At 46.3% G+C, this 19,203-nt stretch overlaps 6 protein-coding genes across 6 annotated transcripts; 2 read left to right on the forward strand and 4 right to left on the reverse strand.

The window, feature by feature from the left end:
* Window positions 1-1,534: 1,534 nt before the first annotated feature.
* Window positions 1,535-2,839, forward strand: GL218_01404 (uncharacterized protein; the record flags this gene model as incomplete). The annotated part of the gene is made up of 2 exons (XM_033577874.1): window positions 1,535-1,580; window positions 1,644-2,839. 2 exons carry the CDS (start codon window positions 1,535-1,537, stop codon window positions 2,837-2,839), a joined length of 1,242 nt encoding a protein of 413 aa, XP_033437925.1.
* A 2,698-nt stretch (window positions 2,840-5,537) lies between these two features.
* GL218_01405 (putative glutathione-dependent formaldehyde-activating enzyme) lies at window positions 5,538-6,101 on the forward strand (the record flags this gene model as incomplete). The annotated part of the gene is made up of 1 exon (XM_033577875.1): window positions 5,538-6,101. One exon carries the CDS (start codon window positions 5,538-5,540, stop codon window positions 6,099-6,101), a length of 564 nt encoding a protein of 187 aa, XP_033437924.1.
* Window positions 6,102-7,098: 997 nt separating this feature from the next.
* Window positions 7,099-10,294, reverse strand: GL218_01406 (Phosphatidylinositol 4-kinase PIK1; the record flags this gene model as incomplete). The annotated part of the gene is made up of 5 exons (XM_033577876.1): window positions 7,099-7,138; window positions 7,192-7,396; window positions 7,452-9,912; window positions 9,971-10,157; window positions 10,215-10,294. The coding sequence occupies 5 exons, from the start codon at window positions 10,292-10,294 to the stop codon at window positions 7,099-7,101; spliced, it is 2,973 nt and encodes a 990-aa protein (XP_033437923.1).
* Window positions 10,295-11,393: 1,099 nt separating this feature from the next.
* GL218_01407 (DNA polymerase epsilon subunit C) lies at window positions 11,394-12,377 on the reverse strand (the record flags this gene model as incomplete). Its single annotated transcript, XM_033577877.1, has 1 exon — window positions 11,394-12,377. The coding sequence occupies one exon, from the start codon at window positions 12,375-12,377 to the stop codon at window positions 11,394-11,396; it is 984 nt and encodes a 327-aa protein (XP_033437922.1).
* A 1,783-nt stretch (window positions 12,378-14,160) lies between these two features.
* On the reverse strand, window positions 14,161-15,532 carry GL218_01408 (Monoterpene epsilon-lactone hydrolase; the record flags this gene model as incomplete). The annotated part of the gene is made up of 4 exons (XM_033577878.1): window positions 14,161-14,912; window positions 14,970-15,042; window positions 15,107-15,357; window positions 15,406-15,532. The coding sequence occupies 4 exons, from the start codon at window positions 15,530-15,532 to the stop codon at window positions 14,161-14,163; spliced, it is 1,203 nt and encodes a 400-aa protein (XP_033437921.1).
* A 917-nt stretch (window positions 15,533-16,449) lies between these two features.
* GL218_01409 (putative D-xylulose kinase A) lies at window positions 16,450-18,313 on the reverse strand (the record flags this gene model as incomplete). Its single annotated transcript, XM_033577879.1, has 3 exons — window positions 16,450-17,661; window positions 17,714-18,159; window positions 18,259-18,313. 3 exons carry the CDS (start codon window positions 18,311-18,313, stop codon window positions 16,450-16,452), a joined length of 1,713 nt encoding a protein of 570 aa, XP_033437920.1.
* Window positions 18,314-19,203: the final 890 nt, after the last annotated feature.

Raw genomic sequence — 19,203 nt, forward strand, 5'->3', positions numbered from 1 at the left:
TGGCGGGTTTCACTAACTAGGATATAATCAGCATTATCGTTGTCGTGGCGGTCCCTTGGCGAATCTTACCGTTACTCACTGTGACGTCTCGAAGCAGTATTCCCAGATGCCCAATTGGGGTCAGGGTAGGGTAGAAAAGCAGGAGTTCCAATGCTGATCGTTTCTTTCTCTTGCCTCCACCGTTCCACTACAGGAGTTACAGGAGATGGATATTTTCGGCACGCTGCGTCCAATAGCAAACATCAAAAACATCAGTCCGCCTGCAGCCTTGCAATACCCAAGTCTAGACGGATAGGCTTCCCAAGATAAGCCATTCGGTGGTTAAGAATTTGAGATTGAAAGAGATCTAGCTAGCCTCAAGTTCTACTTGACGACAGCGCTGGCATATCGACAAAAAAACGACAAGCGATAGAATTATGAGACTGAGGTAGTTAAATTCTCACGTTTAAAGTTGCACCTCTTACCTGATTGCAGGTTATATAACTTAATGACCCCTTTCGCCTTGAAGAATATCTCTCTCTCGTCTTCCGATGTTTCCATTACACGCGAGCTGAATACGTTGCAATAGTTACCTTTACATATAACTATTTCATAAAAGTCCTTGTAAAAGGTTGCTAAAAATTCCCCAACACTCCCGAACTGCCCGCCAACCGGCCAATGTTCGCCCTGTTTTTTATTGGCCATGAATGTCTCAATAAGTTAGACCGGTATTATTCCATATTCCGCCCACTACGACTCCGCGTCCGACCCGAAGGGCTTCTAGGCGCCATGTCTCTGCAGCCTTTCACACAAATGTGTCTCGGGGCGACGATAATCATCGTCTTTGGGGTACATTTACAGGATAGACGGACAGCCTACAGTGGCAAAATCGTGCCCAACCCCCAGGGTCTTCCCTTAGAGTCTTTCCTTAAATTGATCAACACGGGGTGTTTGCATCTAAGTCGTGCATCTCATTCGTATGACCTGGGGGCCGGTACCCATTCACTGCCGGTAGAGAGAAAACAGGTGTGCCCCGTACAACCTTTCTCAACATGCTGCCGGGAATACTCGCCCATCACCGAGACCTAGATTTCCCTTGGTGTACCCCCTTTTATTACCACCGTTAGTCAGCCTTTGCAGCCATTGACGTATCAGCGAGGCATACATTTCGCTTGCATCTTATTGGCTTCCAAGAAGAGCATCGGGATGTATCATTCATATTATGTTACCTATGTCATACGGACCCTTCTTGGGCTGAGACTCATTCCCTCGGGGCCAAGACAAGTCGTCGATAGATCTAATGCCACATAGTTTGCCTCACTTCTTTTTAGTAGATGCCGCATGAAGCTGGGTTTCTGATACATGAGCTATCTAGATAGATAGTTGCACGCGGAACTTGTCTTTCGCCGCACGTATGTGTATATAAGACGGCACATCTATAAATCGATCCAAGCTTTTCGATTTAAAACTTACGGTTCACAAATCTTAATCAATGCTTATACGTTCCTCCGACCAAACCTTCCAAGCATCGTCTTACCGTCAGTCAACATTCAACATGGCGCCCTCGACCATAGTCTTCGATTATAGGGGCCAGATAGTAGGCATGTAGCTTGCAGATTAACACCCTCCAACTCATCATAATATCTGCTAACATATATCTATAGATAACTGCGAGTTCTTCTTAGCCAAACATGACGTCGTCTCCGTAGTCACTGTCAAGGACGTTCTAGGAGACTATAAAGCATATGCAATTCGGTCCAATCAGAGCTCACGAGACGCACTTCTCTCCTCCGAACCCCGTGCTACCCCTCTACTTGCCGTAGAATCTCTTCACACTAAGTCGTGCGAGGCCGTTCAGCAATTCATCTCTACCAATGGGTTCTCCTTTCCACCCGACTTCAAGAAGACTAGATTTGATGATGATGACGACGAAGATGAGGACGAGGATGAGGAAGATGGAAATGACGATGACGATATAGCTTCTATCTTCTCTAATATCTTATCCGATCGTCCTGTACTATCAACCGCGGCCCCGTCTTACAAGACAAGCTCGACTGGCGAGGTTAAAATGACGCCTGCCACGTCCACGACCACCACGGTCCCCATCACCCACGGCCGCGAGGTCAGAGACGAGAGAAGCAATAACATTAGCAAGCCCCGCACCAACCCGCCCCCACCAGGTCGCCAGTCCCCCGAAGCTTTCATATTCCCAAACATCCGGCCTCCTTACACGCTATCCCAGGCAGAAGAGCTAGTCATGGAGCTTATGAACGGCCCCCTATCTAACAACTACCCGCGCTTCCCCGGCCCCCCTCCGCCACCGCCGCCGCCACCTCCCGGATACAACACAGCCCCCAAACCCCAACCTGCCGTCCCCTCCTGGCCGCCCGCCGCGCGCGGCCCGTCCATCCCCCCACCAGCAAACTTCACGCCTCAGGGTTTGCCCCAGGGCCTGCGCGGCTTACACAGAGGCCACCAGCCCCCCACCACCGCCGCCGCCGCCTCCTTCGCGCCGCGCCTATACGACATCGCGCTGACGATACGGTGGCTAGGCCACGGCGAGGCGCGGGTGCTCGCCAGCTGCAAGGCCAGCGTGCAGGCGCTCAAGAACACGGCCGTCACGTACGTGACGCGGCACGCGGGGGCGTTCGACAGAGAAGGAGCGCCGCCGAATAGGAACAATCCCAAGTGGATGGGCTGCGTACGGCTGCGGCGCGCGAGCATTCGGAATCTACACGACGAGGAGTATGATTTGAATATGGAGTTGTATCAGGATGACGACTTGACGCGGTTTTGTAGCGGGAGGGGCATTCCGAGGTTTGAGGTAGAGGTGGAAGATCAGGTGGATGGAACGGTTTAGGGGGGTGAGGGTTGGGGATGGGGCGTGATGTAATGTGGTAGGTGTGTGATACGATACGATACAATACGATGCGATATAGGGCGGATTAGGTGGGTTAGATAAAAGCGCTCGAGCTTTGGTTGATAGTGACCCCTTTTCTATAAGCTTGGGTTATGACAGAGGTGGGGTTCGAAGAGCGAGGGCTGAGAAATGGGTGTACGTGGATGGGGATAGGGGTTAGATTGTCACCTTCACGTGGTTCTTTCCTACGGACTGTTTGCTGTCTCTTTACGCGTACCGGGTATCTCTGCTGGTCGGTTGGTATGTTGTACGAGTACGTTATGAATCCATATGAATGTTCAATGAGGATTGATGATTTGAATGTGGTGGCTTTATTTGCTTTTTTCAATTATATAATTAGGTAGGTAGTTGGTTATAGGTTTTTTAAAGATGTTCAATTACCTCTATAAACAACTCTATCCTACTCGTTTAGCATGTAAGGGTGCACAGTTTTATTATAATTAAAGCATATTAATATCGGTACTCTTAACACTTGTTGGCTATGGAATATAGTATCCCAGAGCCCCTCTTAAATACACTGGTTAAACGTTCCTAACTCACATAGATAAGTGACATGACACTATGAGTTATATCAACTGGTTATATATTTCTCATAAGTTCGTTGTAGAACAGTAAGATGAATATAACTTATAATTTGCATAAGAAAATGATCCCTAATAAACCTCATTAATAGACTTCGTGCAGTAAACATAACTGTTTATGCTATACTATTATTCGTAAATAATAAATCTTACCGTGTATATGCGTTTAATTATTAAGAAAAGTGCAACCTTGGTCCTATTTACTTTAATGAGTACTGTATATCAATTATTAATTAAATATATGATGAATAACTGAACATAAGATCCAAGCCTATAATAGTAATTAAGCATACCGCTATACCTTACTATGACTCCAAGAGAGTTATGTTGAAGACATATAACTGACATCTTAAACAGCTAGTTATTCCTTTAAATATTATTAGGACTACCGAAGTAGTCATTTTCTACTATTAGATTCCCACTATAACTCTTCATGACCCTTTTGTCTTGATCTGCCAGCTAATTTCCATTATATAACCAAATATCTCCTTACCCATCGAAAACCCTCCCGGATTTAAGAGGGTTTACATCTACGACTATATCCTTAGCTATACCTCTCGGCATATTAGCTGCCCCGCATCGGATGAATTATCATTGCAAGATGGACCGTCTGCTCTCACCTATACGGCCTTTGGTTAACTATCTCCGGGGGCCGTCTCGTACTTAAGAAGGTACCTATTACCAGAACTATAACCATGCCGCCGCCTCACTTCTGCAAAACATTCGGGTACCCATCTTATCTGACGCAAGGGACACAATGACAAACTCACCATATCCAACCAAAGCGCGGATTCGCGAGATCTGCGCCCATCTCACCGCAGGTGACGCCCCGACCCTTCTATAACTAACGTCGCTGACGACGTCGACCGGAATATCATGGGATCATACGCATTATGGAGTCACTACTCCGACAAGGTAACTCTGATGTTCAAGACCCTATCTCGAATCGGCGGTCTTTTCGGCAGCCCTACGAAACCCTGCATCACTGGTGTTATTGGCGGGGAGGTCGAGGAATAGGCAATGATCGAAATGACCGCAGATGGGATATGCAAGAACTGTAAGCTCCCTCTCTTTTACTGATATTCCATTATTTCCTCGGGGAAGAGAAATAAATCCTTCCGCCAACTGTTGAAATTCCCCTCAGCGTGAGCTATATGCGGGTTGACGTTCGCGGGTGTGTCACACGACAGCTTCGCCGAGATGTAAGCTATCCAAGCTTATTGACGTTTCTGCTTAGGTTTGATATAACTATGACAATACTTATTCTCCTAGTCGATGCTGTAGCGAGACGGCAAGATTATTCAAGCTGCTCTTAAACCGTGCTTTGGTAGAAAATGAAAATAACTCTTGATCATTAGAGATGTTAGTTATTGGAAGTGTTCGGATATTAGTTACTAAATTAGTACGGGAATATAGACTTGTCTAATGCGGCAACCAAGCTCATCACATTCCCTCTATGATTGGCCAATGGTGAAATTGGCCCTTGTAGTTGGCCAAGAGCTCGCGGCCTCCAATTATAAATTTGCCGGTCGGGAAGCGTAAAAGGTGAACGCAACCGCAGGACGCCAATGCTAACTCACCTCTCTCCGCGATCCCGACTCATCTCCGATATACTAGTCCCCTCTATACCAGACAATCTCATCTGCCGCCCTTGTGAAACATGGTGTTGGGGAGCCGTCTTCATGCTACCGGCTATATCAAGGGGATCTCCAAGCAGAACCCCCCCCGATATCACAAAGCACGCCATCCCGTAGCTGAGATGTATACGTAAGATGTCATTATGATCCGCGCTCTCTCCTCTTCCTCCAACCGAACTTCACAGCCTATCTCGGAGATGGGTTCTTAGTGCCGTAGATTACGACTCTTGGAGTATTCCCCCTCTCCCTCGTCTCCTGTACATATGTCCACTCCTATAAAGACATCTAGTCTTCGTCCCATTTGACCGTAATATCGTGAAATAAGATCAATTTCGAAATAGATAGCAACCCGTTCGTTACCTGGTTACCTCAGCCTCAACTAAAGTAAAGCAAAGTAAAACAAAGCAAAGCAAAGCAAAGATGGTTTCCCTACACCCCCTCCTCGACAACGGCATCACCAAAGGCGACCCCAACTTCTCCGGCGGCACTCTCTACTGCAAATGCGCCACGGACCCCGTCGCCGTAACCCTAAGCTCCAACATCGCCCACAACCACGCCTGCGGCTGCTCCAAGTGCTGGAAGCCCGCCGGCGCACTCTTCAGTATCGTCGGCGTCGTGCCGCGGGACAACCTGTCAGTCACGGCCAACGAGTCCAAGCTCAGCATCGTGGACCCCAAGGCCGCGATCCAGCGCCACGCCTGCACTAGCTGCGGCACCCACCTGTACGGCCGCATCGAGATCGATCACGCCTTCAAGGGCCTCGACTTCGTCCACGCTGAGCTCAGCCCCCAGAAGGGCTGGCAAGAGCCCCAGTTCGCCGCTTTCGTGTCCAGCATCATCGAGCAGGGCTTCGACCCGGCCAACATAGCCGAGGTTAGGGATAAGCTGCATCAGGTTGGGCTCGAGACGTATGATTGTCTTTCGCCGGTGCTGATGGACCTTATTGCCGCATATACTGCTAAGAAGACCGGTGCCCTGAAATGAACATTGAAAACTTAGATATAAAAAAAAGGGTATTAGGGTTGGGGGATCTAGGGAGGGTAATGGATGAGATTACCCATGCCCTCAATTGCGCTTGTCAATTGTAACTTAGGTTGATACATATGTACATGTCCGGAGGCGGTCGACAAAAAGAAAAAATATACTATATTGTGACATAGGCAGGTGGTGCAGATTTATATAAATAAAAGCCCCAATATGTGGTGTCCATCAAGGTGTCCCTCTGGGTGCTTTCCGTATCCTGATATCCCCTGCACTCTATACCGATGACCTTGTTTATTGGCTGGGGGATGACTGAGTGTCATCGGTAATTCATAAAAGTCCATACCATGTCGAGGGTGGCGTATGCGCATCCATATCCCTAGGTTGAGGTACATTATGTATTGCTTCTTTTATAGCTACCTAAATATTAAACAAATTACCGTATAAATATAATCTATCAATATTCAAGCTTTATATATATATATATACTATAGATGTAGCTTCATCAGAAAATCTAATATTTAAACGTTATGCCCCATTGCTATTCCAAGTGCAATAAGCAAAGACTGCTTAGACTTAGTTAATCTGAAATTCAATCCCGTTTCTAGTCTATATACAGGAAGACACAGATATAACCTAGTTCCTTGAGATGACGTGTATTGCGTTTATAGAGGCTAATGCTATCCAATTCATCTAGGAGCAAAGAACGTATGCGCCCTAGGCATCAAGGTTACAATTCAAAGAACGACGATATTTTCGCGTTTCTCCTAAATCAATATGCGGCACCAATAGTCAACAAGTCCATCAATGCTTCATCTCTATTTACGAGTCTAGATCGGTATCACCCCACCACTGTGATCTAGTCATTCAGATATATAAATGTCCTAGGCGGAGGTTAGTCCAAGCCGCTGAATCTATCGCCGACAACGCCGCCCAAATGCCATGATGCTAGCAAACAATTCCTCGAGGCCTCGACGGACACGCCTCTATGTCTAAGCACCTAATATATACCCTGGGTGCGGTATTGGAAAGTGTCATAACTATGCATTGTCAGTATGGCATTCAGCTTGGTTAAGGGAAGGGTTGGAATTACAGTCGTGTGTAGTAGCTACCTAGGGACTTCGTAATGAGATCGGTCTCCACGAAATTTTCGGCTTCATCGGCGCTTAGATGTAGCTGGAAGCGTTGCTTTAACGTTGCCGTTGCTTGCGTGACCCCGGCTGCATAACAGGGCATTTTCGAGTCTAGTCCCATCATTCTCACCAAATCGACAATATTGTCTGCACACCGACGTAGAGCTGAAGAGCGTTAGATATAAAATTTCGCTTAGATACTTAGTCTCCTTGGACTTACCTTGGAAAGCTTGCTTGCATAACGTCTTAAAATCTTCAAAATCCGGAGAATCAACTCCACCCAACACATCCACATATTCCCAAGTCAATTTGAACGGAGCTGCTTCAAATCCAACAGAGCCGGGCGAGTTCGAGAGCATGAATCCAAAATCGATGTGGATGATATGCCCTTCATTGTCAATGAGCACATTGCCATTGTGTCGATCTTTCAACTGTAGAATATATGAGATAATGCTGTATGCTGCAAGGGAACGCTTAAACGCATCCACAGCGGCTTTATAGGGCTCGCTCCCGGGCTTGCCAAACGTTTTAACCCAGTGGTCCTTTAGCGTGGCAAGGCGACGTCGAGGATTAACGCCAGACTCGATCGATGCTAAAGTCAGACTTCGCTTAAGTGAATGCAGAGAGACGCCGTTCGTAATTGTTTCGACAAGCCCCGAAGACTCTCCAGTGACTAAGATTCGCATGAGTTTCACCCAGACAGGTACGCCAGCTTCGACCCAAATCTTATCGCAGACCTGAATGAGCTGACACGCAAACGCTTCTTGTCGAAGATCGTCTCCTGTTTTGACGATAACACTGACCAAATCCCAATTTTTCATCCATCCGTACGGTGACGTTTTTCGTATCCGCTCCTTTTTCATGTGCCACGCCTCCCCAAATACTGCGGCACTAGGATCGTCACGGTCACCTGTTCTCTGCACTCCTCCTGTCATTGCGTCGTTTTCCATTCGAGCGGCACCGGCATTCGGGTCGCTTGTTGGGTCAATATCTTCGTCTAAGTCATTACTTTCCGAAGCCTGGGCTGCAGCGCTTGCTTTTGCCATGATCAAATCAAACGTAGGACCTTGGCCATCATCAAGGTCAAAACTTTGTTCTTCGAGGCTCTGCATGCTTGCAATAATCTTCGACCTAATGGCTGCGACTTCTTGCCGCGGGCGTTTACCACTTGTAGCATCAAGCTGGGCTAACATTTGTGATGCTGTCCTCATATGTGTTGCCAGAGCCGAGAAATCGGGCTGCTCAGTAGACGTATTGCGTTGGCTCGGTAATGTTACTCTCCTCATTGGACCAGGACTGCTTGACCTCGACGTTGACGCTGCCGACGTGCGCGATGGGGTTAGGTCAGTCGTAGACGCGCTTGCTATGCCATTAGACACGCTCTTTCGAGGGCTGGGTTGTTTCCCGTTTCTTTTACCAAAGGACCCATTATCATCGAAGGGCTTTAGCATCGGTGATGTTCCCAAGTCCCCCGATGTTGGTTCGAAGACGCTATCTATATTCTCCAACACAGGTTCAGACACCCGTTCAGTAGCAGGCGTTCCCGGCGCATCTGATAAATCGAAGAGTCGCTTACGAGTACCTTGCTCAGCCACAAGGTTGCTAAGTAGTCTCTGGTTCTCCCCGGAGCTAGGATCGAAAGTAAAGTCATCGCGAAGGATCTCAATCATGAGTAAATATGGCACCTTTTCGGCACTATTTAGAACGGTGGCTTCGGCAGGGTTGACCCTGACGATACGGTGATGGCGACTCTTTGCAGGTGAGCCATCTACCAAAGTAGGCGGGCATATGATGGGTATATCCAGCTCAGCTGGTAAGTCTCTAGCAATTAGTGCGAGTTCGGCGCGCAAAGCACTAAGGCGGGCCGGCTTTGGCACTATAACTAGCCGATTGGATATGTCCTCCAATGCTGTCAGAAATGCGGTTTGGCAATGGAAATAGTTCTGTCTGAGTAACCTGGCTTTCTGAATCTCGGTCATCTCTGCTAGACTCGCAAGGGTCTTTATATGATGGGAATGCCTGCGCGAGATTGTGTCTGTTGGTCGTGGAAGGCCAGCGGAGAGTGGGGTGATCGGTCGCGTTATCATCCTTGGCGACCTCACTTCAGGAAGAGGAAGAGAAGACGAACTTAAGCGAGCGTCCAACAACATGCTGTCGACGTAGGTTGGTTTTCGCGATTCGGCCGCGGCATCTTCGCTCCTTTCAGGACTCGCAGATATATGAGTGACAATATGAGGTGGTCTTCTCGGTGATGATGTGGCTTGTTTAGAATCGGACGCATTTCCTACTCGGGCTAAATCACGAGGTCGGCGTGATCTAGTTGTGTTTCCGGTGACAGTCTGACTCCTGGTAACCTTGGACATCTGGCTTGGCTGGTTTGACTGACCCTGTAGGCTCGTTTCCGATATGACATTGGTAGATGGTTGCGACCTCCTCGCCTGCGCAACAGCTAATGGGCCCGCCCATTGTGGAAGGGTTGGGAGGCCGATACTGGCCAAGACAAAACTTGCAAGTACTGTAACAGGTAAAATGTTCTCTTTAATCTTCTCATGTCTTGCGCTATCCGAGTGTCCAAACACAATATGTTGTACTTTGTTGTAAACTCTCCGGCAGGTTTTAAAGGCCTGAGCCTGCGGCGTCGAAGCGAGATCGTGAAGGTAAGTTTGGAAGAGCCAAAACGTCTATAAAGCATTACTCAGCAAACTATTCTTAGAGCACGGTTTCGTTACGGGCGCAGACCAGTAGAGCAGCAGTTACGGATTCTTCGCATAGGTCTAACAGAAACTCCTCCAATGCCATAGAGTCATTGTCGACACTTATTATAAGGTGGCATAGTTGAGGTAAGAAGAACTCGATATCCTCGTAGGGAAATTGGCGGAGCTTTGAGCACAAAACATAGTGGATTCCGACATGGTCTGCATATCGACTGTATAAAATGGGTCAAAAGGTTGTCGTAGTAAAGTTATGGAAGGGGTTTGCCTACGATAGATAGGAAACAGAGAGAAAGGGGTTCTGGTTGAAGACATCACTCTGGATAAGGCGCTGGAGTAGATCCCACGACATAGCGAGTTGTCTTTTTGAATAGAAGAGATCGTGAGGCCTGATGCCTCACCTATGTTCGACATTAAATGATTGTACCGAATAAGAAAGATAAGCTGTCATGGCTGTTGGGTGCAGCGAAGCATAGGATGGTGAAGGTGACGAAACGTCGAAATGTCGAAGTGTCGAAGTTGCTTTGGCCAAAGATTTGAGGGTTTGGTGTCGGCGCGCTACTTCTCTCATAAGTCAATACGACACAAGCATCGAGTAATAAATGTCCCTTTCTGGCCTTCTTGGCAGGTACATGTACTTTTGATATCCACTTCTAACGGACTTACAGTTTCTTGATTGGCTCACGTATTCTTAGCGCTACTCTTATTGCACGCTTATTACACGAGGAAAGTGTTAGTTCATGTGCAGTACTTCCTGACCTCTATTCGACGGTAAGAGCTTCTGAATCTACCGAGAGCTGTCTAAACTTTAATAATAGGTTCGCCTGTAAGACGGGACCTGAAGTTACACAGCTTTAGCTAGTTACCTCTTTAACCTGAATGTTTAAATGCTTAAAATATCAAAATAATACAAAAATACAGTAACATACCCTATAACTAACTAGGTTATCTTGTTACCTATAGCTATGCCTAATGAACTATTATAAAATCCATATGTTAACAAGCTTCTTTACAGGCAATTTCTTTCTTTATACTAACTCGATTTTATGTTGATGGCATATCTTTAATATTATGCTAAGCAGGGCATTCAATATCGAGCCTCGAGTGCTACTATGAATAGAACAACAAAGAAATAAAGCAATCGATAAAAAACAATCACTTCGAGGTATCAATCATTAGGCAAATAAAGACGTGTTGACTGCCATAGTTATGGCGCGTACCGACTGCATTCCTTGCCTAAGTACCTAATTACCCCATACAATTGGTGATATTCGTCTCGCAAGCCGCCCAGATCCGTCTTCCAATCATAAATTCAGGGTAGCCCCTAAACCTCCAACGCCGGTATAATGCCCCTAGGTATAAACGCCAGTGGCCTAAATCATTCATCGTGACCTCATTGCTGTCGTGTAGCCCGTGGAAAGAGAACCAGATGACACAGTATTAGCCAATGGCTACGCAGGGGCTTTCTTCTTGCGCCCACCCCTTCCCTTCTTCTTAGTCTCTCCGACGTCTCCCTCTTCGTCACTATCGCTATCAGGTTTAGTTCTGCCGGAGCTCTTGCCACCTTCTTTTTCCTCGCCCACCTTGGCGACAATGTCTTGTAGGAAATCCCATTCAATAGCTGAGCTTATTGCCTGCTTGAGCATTGGTGCTGTGATTCTTTTGGAATTCTTCTCCCTGGCCACCTCGGCACTTTTACGAACGAGTTGTACCATGAACAGTTCCAACGCTTTTCCAACTGCGATGGGAGTTTGCTGGGCGACCTTGCCTACTTCCTCATCAGCTTGCATTATGCGCTTAATACGCGCTGTGGGGAACTTGGTTTTAACTGGAGACGGTTCCACCTCATTTTGCTTTGCTGCCGGCGCGATCTTTCGTGGCGGCATAGTGTTTTGTGGCTTTGACGGGTTGAATTGGTTGAGAACAGTAGATGGTTGCGAGGTTTGAGGTTGGGAAGGCTGTGTTTGTAGCTGTGGTTGTAGTTGATGATAGGTAGCGGGTGATGCAGGCTCGGGATAGGACGAGTAATAGGACGCGGAAGCGTTCGGGGGTTGTAGAATATATGGCGATTGGTTTGTTTGGGCGAATTGTGTTTGTTGTCGGGGAGAGAAGTATTGTCCTTGTTGTCCGGCAGTGCCTTGAGACGGATAGGTGCTGAAAGCGGTGTTGTCGCTGCCGTTACTACCGTATGCAGGAGCGCTCGTAGGCGGTACAGAAGACGGTATGGATGATTGATAAGTGCTGTATTGGTGGGGCTGTGGCTGATTATATCTTAAAGGAGCTCCTGTACCAGCTCCTAGACCAGCCCCAATTCCAGCTTGAAAGAGATAGCCACCTGGGGCGTTATGGTTCTGGGGAATGTCAGACGTTGAGCTGGAATAAAAAGAAGAAAGGTCGGGCGACTTTGGCGCATACGAGCTGTCTTGGGTTGACATGGTCTCAATGTTAAATGTTAAAATTTCGCAACGGTAGACCGTAGAAAACTGGGGAGGGTCAAAGCTTTGGAATGGCGGGGCAGCTCTTTTGAGACTTTGTTGCAGTGCAGCCGTTTTTTTTGTGGTGAAATATTTGGGTAGGTGCAGTTTGTGTGGCTGGTCAAAGTCGCTAGGAGAACAAGGGCCTATTTTTTATACAATCGCGACCAATAGTTATAAAAGTACCTACAGTACAAGATACCTAGGTACGCGGGCAGGAGGTAGCAGTGGAAGGTAGGGGTGGACTAATGCAGGAGGTAACACCCAATGATCATACGCACACAATGATGCAGGTCTGAGGTGTGTTTGCGTTGTATGCCTAAATAGTCCACCGCGCGGGCAAGAACACAATTAAATGGTTGGTTAGATACTTGTTCGTATCCGTACCAGAACCGTATTGTACTGAATGTATTGAATGTACTGAGTGACTCAGGAGGTAATATTCCGCACAAAGAACCCTTGAGACTGCTAGAGGAAGTGACTGCGGCCGCGGGGAACTAAAGGACCTGTTAATGGAGATTGAATTGAATTGTATAGTACAGTGTTTCAACTTTGTAGGTCGGCTTGATTCGGTACGCCGAGCATTAAAAAAACCTTACACTAAAAGGTAAAGGCCAATAATTGATGGGATACGGGATGCAGCGTTTAAGCGTTGTAAATTGCCGGGCGGTGAAAGTGGGGTGTAATAATAGGTCTGTGCGTAGTTGCTGATTATGTTGCTTGGTTGGTTGGCAAGGGAAAGCTCGGGTCAAGGTCTTGTTCGAACCAACGCAGCGGGTTCAGAATTCTGCGCCAAATTCTGTCGACCGCAGCACGGGCGGCGAAGGAGCACTGGTTTTATATCCGCAACGACCACCAGAACGGCGAAATCAAATCAGGGGGTCCCAGTAATCGCGATTAGCACCGCCACAGCATAAAAAAAAAAGTACAGGAAAAATAATACAACCTACCTGAAATCTAACACCAATTTTAATGTAACATTCTTCCTTGTACTCACCGAACACAACACCCTATACGAATTGTTTATCATTAAAGGATGGTCACTCAACTCTTCCATCTACACATCTACAAATCTACACATTCGTGAAGATTTATGCGAATTACATGTCAACTATCAAGACCAAATATCCATGTTGATCTTGTCACAAATGAATTTAGCACGTGTGTGTCGCCATCGACACTAAGAGAATCGAGGATTTTTTGTCGCGCATAAGCCGGTCTCATCAAGGCTCCCGCAGATCATTAGGCTGCAGAGGTCGGGGGGCGATTTTCTTAAGGTAAATGACTCTTGCTCAGCCTTATATTGGAGTTTTCCCTTCTTTTCCTATTATTGTTTTTTCGTAAGAATTATCCGAAATCCATGTGACATTGCTTCGGACTTTCTATAATAAATAGGTACATATTTCATTACTCTTCACCCTCGGCCTCGGTGTCCCACTTAGTATACAGCCTACCTACAATAGGTGCAGTTGTTACTCCAAGGATACTTGCTTCTAGCGAAAGAAACGCCTTGGCGTGTCATGAATGATGATAATTATGCAAAGAGCTTTGTCCAGAGACTAAGTAATGACATTAGTTTAGAAGCCGAGTATTTTATACTCTATGGTTTCTTTTCTGTTGTTTAAGTTTATGATGGCATTACTTGATCTAATCTGACATGACATCAGCACGCCACAGAGTTCACATGAGTCTTATGCCAAGCGGCTGCGTTACTATTATATTAGATATTAGATTTGGTTTAGATCTAATGAATGTTATCTCGAATCTCCTCTACTAAAGTCTTTAATCCTTTTTTCCTGTTGCTTGATGAGCTACTAAGAAATAGACAGGCTACCGGCCAAGCATGAATTCCTCCCTTTTCTTCTCTACTGTGAACTTTTATATTATTTTCCTCCAAGAACTTAATAAGAGCTGAAATTTCGGGGGCAAAGACCTCTTCGGCACCATAAGCCACAAATATGCCTCTCGAAGGTGCCGCATGCTTCCACCACGAAACGTCTCTACAATTGCCCGGTGATAAAAGCGGATCGTTGACCGACACTTTCTCTCCTGCGTATTGGTGTGCATATCGATGCAAGTTTTCGGCGTTAAGGTAGTCACTTGTGGTATTTTGATGCTTGCTGGAGACCAGCGTTACCCAAGGTGAAATAAGCACTGCCATCCCAGGTTTTCCCAGGCACCGTGCACCGGTAGTTCTATTCATCTTTTCAGGGTGACAGCCGATATTAGCAATATGGAGTAGCAAGCTGAGCACAATGGTAGCACCAGCTGAGTCTCCGCTAACGCAAATCCTATTAGCATCTTGCACCGTTGAAAGCACATGCTCGTACCCGGCAATGGCTTCTTCTAGCTGCGTTGGAAAGTTGGCATCAGGGACTAGCGAATAGTCTAGAGCAAAGATAGCTGGGTTTCTATATCCGGTATCATTTAATAGGCTCAGCCATGTGAGCAGAAACTCGAGATAAAAGTAAGCCGAGCCCATCGAGAAGCCACCCCCTGGATCGCTGTTAGTCACTCTCGGATCTCGTGCCGGATTTGCATATTATCTCCTACCATGCGCGTAAAATATGCAAACATCAGGTTTTGCTGTTGGATCCTTGATGATCCATAATCCTTTGAAACGCTTCTACGGAATAATTAGCAAGTCCTTCAGACGTGTTCACCTCCAATAAAATCGAGAACTCTCTTACATCATTATGTTCACGCCAATATATGGGAGATTTTAAATAGCCATGCCGCAACATTCTAAACTTTAGGAATGGCAGGGCCACCAGCTTGGAAAAGAATACCCTCCCAACCTTGGGAGGTATGTTTGCAAACGCATAGCGAACACACCGGACGACGAGGTCTTCAAATAGGGATGCCTTCTGTACGAATGGAGATTGCTGCTCATATTTGACAAAGTAGCGTTCGCAGATCAACTCGAAAGGTAATTGAAATACTGCCTCTGTATTAATATTCTTCATGTATCCTTCAATTACGAACTTACATAAAAAGGGCAAGCATTGTAAACCCACTAATACGGTTTCGAGTAACCCGACGTGTATGATCAACTGTGGTGCCAGAAATGCGCAGAAAACGATACAATCCAAGTACGAAACGGGACCTAGAATCATCGTGTCCAGAAAAAGCGAGAACCCATGAGCCTACCCATTAGTATATATCTATGCGTATAATACGTCCGGTGGGAGGAGTAAGGGATTGGGAAGCCGCTTCACAATATTGTTAATGAGATCGAAGCGATAAACATCCCCTAAGCAATCAATGAGTGATAGTATTAGTCGAATGTTTTTACATAGTAGTTGCGCGCTAGATCTGCGAACTCACCCGTTTCATGATTAGATACGAGCTGATGACGTCGTCGAAGATTGTGGGCTCATGTAAGACTACTAACCTAAAGCTACATTTATCTCACTCTCTCACATGCCTCGGATTATGAAAAGGGGTAATTTGCCATCACGACTCTGGCCAGACACGGCAAATGTAGAGATGTGTTATCTTATTTAAGCGGTTAAATGCAAGAATTGCGGTTGGTGGTTAATGAATAATTAGTTTAGCAGAGTTTAAGTAAAAATATGAAATACATAGACATTTACAACTTAAGTTAACTAAAGGTCTATGAAACTTGTCATCACTTATCATTTAAAAGAAGCAAACTCGAAAATATAGTATGATAGCCCTAATAAGATTATTAACCTAGAGATATATCTGCTTGTCTTGTACATGTAAGTAGTTACTACTAGAACCTGAGTTCGATCTTATACGAATTACATTGGCTCGCTGCAAATACCAGCATTTAAGAATCTAAAGTGAATATGTCACTGGTTATAACTATTCAGTCTTGATCTTAAGCTAAGACCACATAGCCATATAGGTAATTCTTAGATCAGACGTCTAGCACTCTATTTAATAGAACCCCTCACTACCTCCTTACTTAGGTACACAAGAACATACTCCCGCTTCGCCATCCCTTGCTCAAGTATATCATATCATCACATCATTCGGAATTCGGAATTCTAAGTTAGCAGGTAGTCTAGTTATGCGCAACTTCCAAGATCATCTTCTCCATATTCTCAAACGCACCCAGCACCTTGCCATAGCTCGCAAACGCCGCGTCGCGGAACCCGTCGTCCACTTTCTGGATGGCATCCTCCTCGCGCCAGCGCTCCCCAATCAGGTCGTCGAAGCTCTCGTTCTCGTCGCGCCGCTCGAGCGCCCAGAGCGCTTTGTACGCGCCGCCGAGCGCGCACGCGTTGCCGCCTACGTCGAGCCGGTATACGCCGTCCGCACCGCCTAGCACGTCGCCGAACACGCGCGCGATTGCGGGGTTTAGCGATCCGCCGCCGACTAGGTAGATGCGGCGCGGTTGGGCTGGGAGTTGCGGGCGATCGGTAGGTTTCGATACTAGGTTCTGCGAGCGCAGACGCATTGATAGAGCTTGGGACTCGACGATTATGCGGGCGTCTGCCTCCGCGCCCCAGTCCGACGTCTCCTTTAGGTCCGACCCGTCCGCGCTGTTGCAAATGTACCGCCAGGTGCCTGCTTTGACGTTCGGCACGATTTCCGGTAGTGGGAAGTAAAGGCCTAACTTCGCCTTGTCGCCTTCCTTCTTGACGTCTAACGGTGGTGTCTCCAACACCTGCTTGTTGAAATTCTCCCAGGGGTCTGAACCCGACGGCGTAGGAAGATTATCGCGGACCTTCTCGCGAGCTAAGCCGCCGTTCTTGTAGCACAGCATGAACATGAAATGTCCCTTTGTGGTGGGGTGGTTCATGAAGTGATACGAAGGGTCGGGCTTATAGTTAGGTGTATTCATGAGGAACGTGCTGGACGTGCCTAGCGAGACAATCGCATCATGTGGTCGCAGAGGTAACGATAAGATCGTCGCGGGATTGTCACCTGTAAAAGGCGCGATTTGGCAGTCGGGGCTAAATCCGTATTGTTTTACGAAGTACGAGGAGATGCTGCCCAGGCTGGCACCTCCGTCTAGTGGTACATCACCAAGCTTCTTTCGCAGCTCGGGTACACCCTCCTTAGTTGCTGTCAACTCTAGGAGTGACTCGTTCCACTTCTCGCCGGCGATATCCCATAGATTCATACCGGTAACGTCACTTATGTCTATCGGCGCAATAGCTCCTAGAAATAGAGAGGCTAAGAATGAAGAGGCAAGCGAGATGCGAGCAGTTTTGCTGTAGACCTCAGGGCGTCGCCTTCGCATTCTCAGAATTTGTGTACCTGTAAAACGCTACTCCATATTAGTTATGTTGATGTTTTGGTAAGATCACGAGGCCACTTACATGATGAGCAGAGCTCCCTGTGGCATCGGCTAGTTTCTGCTTAGAGCCCAAATGAGCATCGAAGTGATCGCATTCAATCTGGGTGCTGTGGTCTTGCCAGTTCGGCGCGAACTCATAGGCGAAGGCATTGGACAGCTGGTCAAGTAAGGATTTCCCGCTATCGAGTGTCTTTAAGGCAGACTCAGCATGTTCGCTCCAGTAGACGCTTGAATGCTGCTGACCAGAACCGCTAATTCCTTTAATATGCTTGACAGGGCAACCCTTCTCCTTCAGCCGGGTTAAGACAAGGTCTACGGCCTCAACCCACATGGCCACGGGTGCATATACTTCACCCTCATCCTCGTTTGTTTGAACGCCCTTCTTTATCTTATACTTGGCAGCAAAATCGGCGTCAAAGTCAACTTTTGCTTCAGAGATAACTTTGAGATCCGAAGCAATTACAATTGCTGTTGCTGGTTAGTAAAAATAATAATAAAAGAAAATAAAAGGGTTCCTCTCTGCATATATAAAGTTATACTGTATAGTTAATAATTGCACGAACTCACCTTTTAATTGCTGGGTTGAGAGATCAAACCCGAGGTATAATGGCCCCGCGCTCATATTGCTCTGTTAGTTAAATCAACGCAGATGTATATCAGAATTAGAAACGGTAGGGATTCATAAAATCTAAAATCTAAGCATGGGAAGAACACTCTAAGACAGGAAAATAATCCTAGAAATTTCGAACTCTAATAAAGTCCCTCACAATTATTTAATAAACCTATGAAAAGCTATTGATGCAAGATTTACAGATCGTACGTCTAATGTCTAATACTATGACACCAGTGACCCAAATCTCGGTATCGCGGGGCAATGCCGTCCCTTATCAATTTAGGCTAAAACGTCATTAGCTCCAATCTTGGAAACTGATAGAGCTGCTCTAGAAGACCCGAGGGGGTGTATTGCATGCATTGCATGTACTTACCTTAGCGTCTATAGGGGGGTCTACCAAACGGTATATATACTGTATATATACTATCCAAAAAATTGAACCGCACTAATACTTATATGGAAAAGTTGCAGTTGGAATTTCGAACCGTTAAACCTAATTGAGTAGTTCAAAAAATTATAAACGTTTTAAAAAAGGAACGCTAAACCAAAATGAGCCGCTTATATAATGAGCCGTGTTTATACGGTATAAGTACGGCTCATTATAGTTGAACCGCTCAAAATCTGAACGGTTCATATGGTGTATAGGCATATGTAACAAAAGGGAGGTACAGCCTCATACTAATTGTATGAGGCTGTACTTTTATTATTTACATGTCACATATTTATTTTTTTACTTAGGTAAATATTACAGTCACAAAGTCACAGGATCTATTTTTTCAATTGGTTAAGTTACGGACATCATTCAAATAGACCAATCAATATCAGTAGTCACGTTACGCGCGCACGTACATGGTATTCTTAGTGTGGTATATATGTATCTAACAGGGCAGGTGCGCACA

Source organism: Daldinia childiae (assembly GCF_008694065.1).
Source record: "Daldinia childiae strain JS-1345 chromosome Unknown Scaffold2, whole genome shotgun sequence".
In the NCBI taxonomy this organism is placed as follows: Eukaryota; Fungi; Ascomycota; class Sordariomycetes; order Xylariales; family Hypoxylaceae; genus Daldinia; species Daldinia childiae.